At 45.6% G+C, this 7,987-nt stretch overlaps 1 protein-coding gene across 1 annotated transcript; it reads right to left on the reverse strand.

Moving 5' to 3' along the window:
• Nucleotides 1-3,213: 3,213 nt before the first annotated feature.
• LOC101444513 (Golgi-associated RAB2 interactor protein 3) lies at nt 3,214-6,132 on the reverse strand. Its single transcript, XM_058306331.2, has 2 exons — nt 5,434-6,132; nt 3,214-4,626 (listed from the first exon to the last, which is right to left on the reverse strand). The coding sequence occupies exons 1-2, from the start codon at nt 6,088-6,090 to the stop codon at nt 3,316-3,318; spliced, it is 1,968 nt and encodes a 655-aa protein (XP_058162314.1). The 5' UTR covers nt 6,091-6,132; the 3' UTR covers nt 3,214-3,315.
• Nucleotides 6,133-7,987: the final 1,855 nt, after the last annotated feature.

The raw sequence follows: 7,987 nt of genomic DNA on the forward strand, positions 1-7,987 counted from the left end.
TCTTCAATAAACTGAAACAAATGTTCCACAACAATGAAAGGTATTGGTGAAGGGGTGATGTATGAGAATTTGGCACATTATGCATGATTGTTTTGTAAACTCACAACTTCTCCATTAAAAAAAATATTTTAAAAAAATCTCCTCCAGAGGAAGGGGTAACCTGAGAAAAGAAGAGTATCCCCTCCAATTTTCTCATTTTATAAATCCTGAGGCACAGAGAAGGGAGTGATATAAAGTCCAAGATTGCTAACCCCATCCCCAAATAATTCTCCATACAGGAACCACAATGACCTATTAAAAGTGCAAATATGGACAAGTCATTCCCTTGCCTAAAATCTTTCGGTGACCTCCCATTACTGTAGGACAGAGGACAGTATCTTTTACGTGGACTTCAAAGCCCTGTCTGGCTTGTCCCTTGCTGCCCTCTCAGCATATCTCCCACCACCCTCCTCTGCCAGCCACAATGGCCTGCCTTCCATATATTGAGGCGTGTTGCTTCTTCCTAAGCATATTTCCTGTGTCTGAAAGATGCCATTACATCACTGCAACACCATTAGCAATCCTATTTTGCTGTTGGCAAAAGACCTATTTGCCATCTTTGAGTACATGTGTGTAAGCCAGGGAGCTCAGAGTTTAAGCTTGGGACACTGGTTAGTAATCAACCATTCATACTCTCCTTGCACTTACAGCAGCAGAATTGCTACCATGGTGATGAATATTGCTGTCAAAATTATTGGTCTTTATCTGATTAAGTATATTGCCTTGATGCCCCAATTGATAACTCCCTCCGGAGGAAGAGGCCTGTTGCTTTGAAAAATGTAGGTATTTATGCATGTGTCTCTTGATGAACTGTCAAGATAGAAGAGGAAATGCAGAGAAAGTGCATGGCAGAGCACGGTGTGGTGGGCAAGTCCCCACCTCCACTTCACTTCAGTGGCATTTTCGTGAGTTGCAGTTTGCTCAGCTAACACCCCGCACGGTGGTAACCTAAGCTAATGTTGAAGAAACCCTCTTAGAAGCGGGAACTGTTGTAAGACTAGGAGAAGGAAAAAAGATAGGACCTTGGCCAACAGAATCATGAAATTAATCTGTTTCTAGCTAGGATAATTCAGCCTCAAGCACAGCTGTAAATTGGAGGCTCAAAGAGGTCAAAGACTTTGAAAAGAGTTCTCCTTTCCTCTCGCCTCTACCTCATATTCCACCTCATATTCCAATCCCTCATATTCCCAGGGGACTGCTCCAAAATGTGAGAAGTTCCTTTCCCTGTTCCTCTACCCTTCCTGCTGTTTCAAGAATCAGCCACTAGGATAATCCCCAGCATCTGTTGGTGTTTGAATAATGGAAATCACAGTTGAGATTCTCTAGCTGCCCACCAGAGCAACCCGAGAAGCGCTGGCCCTGGCACTCGCAAGCCACCACTCCTCCCAGAGGCCCTTGTTTCTCACCTTCTCCACCTCCACCAGAAGCATCTGCCCCATGGAGGAGGTTCTCAAGTTTTGCTTGAAATCCAGCTTCTGTCATGGTAGATGCTATTTTCCCAGAGGATAATAAGCAAAGAATTAAAAGGCTGGGCAGTTGCCGTCTGGACTCCTATGAACAAACATGGTTCTCAGGGTCATTTTTCTCTAATTCAACTTTTACCATAAGTTGTTAAGGATTTAATGACTTTTCCACAAAAAAAATTTTTTATTGGAAAAACAAAGTAATTTTTGTTTACAATGTATGTGGTTTTTTTTTTTTTCATTTATAATCGCATTTCCAATGTGGTATAATGACTTTTGGGAGAGGGGGGGAATGACTTTCCACAGATATACAAAATTCCATAGCTATTTTGTACCCAGTATTTTCATTATCCCATTGTCTCCTAACAATATACCTAAACGTTTTCCATGTTTCCTCTATTCTAAATATTCTTTCTATCCCTTAGGTTTTCTTTCATGTTTACTGAGATTTTTCAGACTTAGTTCATCATGTAACACTCTTGTGCACATATAGAAAGGAAAGCACTACTAAAATTAAGGTATTTCTAAGGCAGTGACAATAACATCACAACTGCCCCCTGGTCGACAGGGACTTGAAATGTCTGGTTTCAAATATCCTAATAAAAGAGATGCACTAATAAATTCCCCTGGACACACTCCTTTGCTTAAGAAATAGAAAAACTCCCCCTCTGCTGAAGCCCCTATGTGTGCCCCATATCACATTTCCCTCCTTTGCACTCCCCAGATAGTCATTATCCTGAATTTTATCATTGGTTAAGCTATGCTTTTGGCAAATAAGTACTCCACACATATTGGTTGATCTTGTTTTTCAAGTGTTCTACAAATGAACCTGTATCCTGTATTTTTCTGACTTGCTTTTACTACTCAAAATAACGTGAGATTCACCCATGTTAACAGGTATAGCTGCTATTCGTTCACACTGATATACTCTCCGCTCTTTTGATTGATAAACGTTTGGGCTGTTGCCAGGGCTATGCTGTTACACATTGTTTTCCTGTAAACATTCTCCAAGTTGTCTCCTGGAAAGAGTGTGGGAATTTCTCCAGCATGTATACCTAGAAGTGGAATGGCTAAGATTGGATCAAGGGTTGGGAAACTTTCAGTAAAGGGCCCCACAGTAAATGTTTTAGACTTTGTGGGCCATGCAGTCCTGTTGCGACTACTCAGATCAGTCATTCGAGTGTGAAAGCAGCCAGAGACATTATGTGAATAATCGGGCATGGTTATGTTCCACTGGACAGGGAGCCCAGCAAGATTTGCCCTCAGGCTGCGGTCTGCCCATTTCTGATCTAGATGCCTTTCCTGTCCTGAGGGCCTACAAATGCTGCTGCCCTTCCTTCCTTCCCTGATTATCCCAAGGGGATATGAGCCCTGTCTTTGCTTCCTCTATGGACTAGACTGAATGTCCAAGTTCAGGGACCTTCAGGGAGAAGGGGATGGGGAGATGGTGGTGGCAGTGCCTCCCAGCTGGCACATAGTCTGTGACTTGCAGCCATAGCCTTGAGCAACCAAAGGAGGAAAGGGGTTGCAGCCAAGCAGAGCGCGCACCCTGGCTCTGTGGAGCACGAGTGGGCTCTGGGGTTCTGCTTGGCTGAAGGCTGAGGTCTCAAGCTGCCTCACATTTGACATCACAGAACCCCCTGTGACGTCACTAACAGGCTATGGGGATGTAGAAATTCAAACAGAGCATTTCTTTGGAGTTGTATGGCTTCCTTTATTATTTATTTGAACTGCAAAGAGAGCTGGAATTGGCTCTCTAGGGATACTTCCCTGAGCTCTGGTCTCCGTTGCAGCTTCCTGCTCTGGCTCCTATTTAAACGGGTTTGGCTTCAAAGATGATTGTCTCCATGGTCTCAGACGTCAGGGTTCCAGAGATCAGCTCCTGGCCCTGCTCTGCTTTCTCCACGGTGGTCTCTATGTTGCACCTCTCCACAGTCTTGGCCACAATGTCCATCTCTTTATCTTGGGCTTTTGAACCGACCTTGAAGCTCCTCAAGAAAGTACTAATCCTACTAGATTTCTTACTTACAGAGGCCGAACTAATTGTCGACAGGCTCTTCCCCAGTTTGGGAGCCGTCCTAGACTCCTTCCTGGAGGGGCTGTGGCTGACACTTTTGTGAGAGGAGGAGCTGTGTCCTTTGCGCCTTCGACGGTTATGGCCTTTTTCTTTTTCGTCATCTTTCATGGCTTCATGGCTGGCTACAGACCGGTGGGAGGATGATTTTCGGCTTGACTTATGTCCCCCTGTCTTGCGGCGACTCTCACCTGTCCTGTGGTGTCGGGAACTGTTCTTAGAGACATGTCTGTCCTTTTCCCTTCTTTCCTTTTTCTCCTGGGTTTCAGCCCTGGGATGGGAGGCTCTCTGGCTTCCATCCCGTTCACTCATATAGCCTTCACTCTGTAAGGTTGAGACGAGGGGTCTTTCAACGCTTCCTACAGCGGACTTCCTGGTAGTCCCTGCCATCACCACACTCACGCTGCTCCCTTGGGTGGTAGCCGCTGCTGACGTGTTGGAAGTAGCCACTGAAGTTGTGCTTGCAGCCCTCACCAAGACCACATTGGCACCCTCTGAGGACATGCCAGCCGCCATGGCCTTGATGGACCCGCTTTCTCTTGGGCCCTTAGCAGCTGCTCCTGCCAGGGTCGCATTTGCCTGTCTTGGTCCTGTGGACTTGGTTGCTGCCATGCTCATCGAGCCCACTGCAGGACTTGCGGCTGTCCCTGCTACAGCAAACTTTGTGGTGGAGGCCATTCTTGCTGCAGTTACTGCTGTGCCTGCTGTAGGGCCTGTTGCCCCTGCTGCTGCGGTGCCTGCTGCGGAGCCCGTTGTTGTCAACCCTGCTGCTGCAGTGCCTGATGTGGAGCCCGCCATTGCCCCTGCCATCGTGGTGCCTGCTGCAGAGCCCGTTGTCGTCCCTGCAACTGTGGTGCCTCCTACGGGGCCAGTTGTTGCCCCTGCTGCTGCCCCTTTATTGGCAGGCCCTGGAAAGTTCGTGACTGAAGAGTGGAAGGCATGTTGGATTCCCTCTCCCCCAGCATAAGCAGCCGAGGTGGCTCCAGATAACTCATGGAGCTTGTGAAGCCTGACCTCATTCTGATTGCCTTCTCCATGGGTCACTGCACTCTGTGCCAAGAGGAGGAAAAACAGGTGAGATAAAACAAAGACCAGAGCAGTCTGCTCCTCTCTCGACCTGGAGCTGAGCAATTCAAGGGCTCATAATTAGATGAACCTTTGAAATCAAAACCAAGCTACCATTTGGTGCAAGAATCCTGTCTACACCACCCCTGTCAAGTGGTTACTCAGTTTTATTTGAAGAATTCCAGTACCGGGACAAGCACCAGTAAAATTCCTCAGCCTTGTATGCTTCAATTTTACACATTTGTGCTCATATCTCTACAGGACAGATTCCTTGGAGGGAGATTGCTGGGTCAAGGGATACATACATTTTAGACTGTAGTGACTACCAACCAATTGTGCATGTGTGTATGCTCTCATGGTTTGAACTCATTTACCCAAAAATCAGTGCCTGACAGTAATGGGAGACAGATCTTGGCTCAAAGCAAGAAGGGATTTTCTAGTTGTTAAAAATGTCCCCAAATGGACAAAACTACCTAGGGTGAGACAGTAAGGATTCGAGAAGGACTGAACAAACAGGATGCTGTAGAGGGGATTACAACCCAGGGAGAGAGGAGAGCAGCTGGTAGCTAACTAAGGTCTTTCTGAAATTCACGTGCGGGACACTTTTGAGAAGCACTCGGACCCTCCAGCCTGTTAAGTTCCCTAGTGTTGGTTCATGTGGTTCTGAGCCCTTTCAAACGCAAGTCATTCCTCAGGAGAGCCTCCGAGAGCACCAAAGATTTCCTCGGGCCTACTTTTAGCTGCTCTCCCAAATCACCTGACCCCATGTTTTGAGTCTCTGCAGTTGCTTACCAGTAGGCTTCTATCATCCTCTGTCAAACACCCCGATGTGATGGTTGCATCCCCAGTGTCAAGGGTTGGAATACTGCTGTAACTCTCCACTGGTGGTCTCAGAAGGTAAATAAGTTTCTCCCAATAACTAAAGAGATCTTCTCGGGCATCTGAAGAGGGACAAAGCTGCAGATAAAAAGTTCGGCCAGTGGCAAGCTTCACGCGCAATTGCTGTTTGTCTCGATTGTGGACCGAGATCTTGACGAACTTCAAAGGAAGCAGCCTGGTGAGCTCTAAGTTCTTTGTGGCCTTGCGGCCCCTTCTCTTGATGATCCGGTCAGGTACAGAGTGCTCCTCACACGCCTTAACTGGTCGGGCCAGCAGCATGACATCAGGTAGTGGGAGGATGGGGCTGGTGGATGCGATGCCCACGGTCACCATTCTGGCACGGTTGTGCACATCAGTCACCTCTCCCTTTTTGCTGATCTGGATGAAGTCACTCTCAAACATTGGTGCATACTTGAATATATCATATTCTCCCCCCTTGTACAGTTGTTGTTGCAGGTTCCCCATGGAGGTACTAAACACCCCCGTTGATCGGTAGCCGTGGGCCGTGTAATAAGGTAACATACATTCACTGCTCATGGTCTCTTCATTCGGGACAGCTCTGCCAGCCATAAATCCTGTCCCCGAGAGAGGGAGCAAAGGCAACTGCCCATCTGCCTCCAGGGCTTCTGCCTATATCTCCTCACACCACCACATTTATCCCTACTATCCTTTGTGACCTGTCACCATCACATATCCCTTTGTCCCAGCCTCCAAACAGCTACCCCCTCAGGGCAGGGCTGCCAGCCTTCCCTGAATGAACCACTTACCACTTCCTGCAGAGGGCCACCCTGCCAGGGTGTAGGTATGGGTGGGCTGGATCTATCTCTTTTAATCACCATGCTGGAATAATTCATGAAACGATTCAGCTCTTGTACATATATGCATTGTTTCCAGTTTTTTGTGGGTTTTTTTGTTTTGTTTTGTTTTGTTACTGATATCCCTTGCTGTGATCATTTTCCTGCAACATATTGTTGCTTCTGCTGGATTGCTTTCTGGGGATAAATCCCTGGCAGTGGTCTATGTGCTTGCCCAGGGCAGTGGTCCTATCTGAACTGTTGTTCATGTCCCCCACGCACAGCATGGAGCTGGCCACTACTGAGGCATCATTGTTGAATGAATGGTCCAAGGGACCTTCTGCTACATATCAGTGCTAGGGTTCCACCTGTACAGTGGTCGCCCGGGTATGGAGTATTTTCCTGCACATTTTCTCATTTGAGGGAAGTTAATTTTTTAAACAAACATTGGTTTTTTGGTTTTATGGTGAGGAAATTGAGCCTCAGGATTGTCTGGCTCAAAGTCGAAGTACAGAGCTGGAGTGTAGCTCAGGTATTGTGACTTGAGTCAGGGCCTTTTCTCAGTCTCCACTGCACGGCTCACCATTATAGTCTAGTTCACCACCAAATATGGCATTTGGTGGTTAGCAGTATGCCTGGGGATTTCCTGGGAACCACAGGAATTCATAGAGGTCTTGAATCACCATAGGATTTCCCACACTCTGTGCCTGCTGCTTCACTCTTGATATCTACCCGATAAACCATTGACATTTTGTTTCTTTGAAAAGCTCTTCGGAGAAATTATGGCAAAGACAACTTTCTGAAGTCTTTTTACTTTACACAAGGTGATGAATCCAAATTCCCCCTCCCCCAGTTAAAAAACTACTTCTGAAGCAAAAAACAAGTTTCCCAACTCAAAAATAACCGTGTGGTGGTCTCAAAATAAACTTCAATCTCAAAACTTAGAGCTTACCACAGTGCCTGGCACATTGTAGCTTTCCAATAAATGTGTCTTTGGCTGTGCCACACACATATTCATTCTTTCATTCGTTTATTGGAAATTTTTTATTGAGCAGGAACTTTGTTCAAGACTGGCTAGAGAATGGAAATGCAAAGATAAAAGTCTCTACCTCTGATGAGCTAAAATATTTTTTCTAAAGAATTTGAATGCCTTCTCCAAAACATGAACAAAGTGGCTTATATTCTTTTATAAGGAGATGATCACTAAAGTCAACATTACTAGTTTTGAAAAGAAGTTGGGTTTTTCTATATTATACTTAAACATATACGCTTCTCATAAGTGCATTTTTTATTAATAAAAATGACAAAATCATTTTACATTCTTTTAAAACTTTATATCCTTACAACAGCCCTATAAAACCTGGGTACAACTACTATCTCTGTTTTATAGAGGAAGAAATCAAGGCTCAGAGAACTTAAGCAACTTCACCAAGATCACAAGAGACCATAAGCATATGGAACTCTCCAAATGTGGCAATGGTTAAACTATAACAGACTGGGTCACATTATTAGAACACAATTATGTGAGTACTGTGCAGCATAAGGTCATTCATTAATGTTATAAATATTAGTGGGTGCCCATTATTTGTGCCACACCCTGTACTAAGTGCTAAGAAACCACAGAGGACAAAACACGTTTCCTTGCTCCCATGGAGCTTGTATAAACACCATAA

This window comes from Dasypus novemcinctus, chromosome 2 (assembly GCF_030445035.2).
Source record: "Dasypus novemcinctus isolate mDasNov1 chromosome 2, mDasNov1.1.hap2, whole genome shotgun sequence".
Lineage (NCBI taxonomy): Eukaryota > Metazoa > Chordata > Mammalia > Cingulata > Dasypodidae > Dasypus > Dasypus novemcinctus.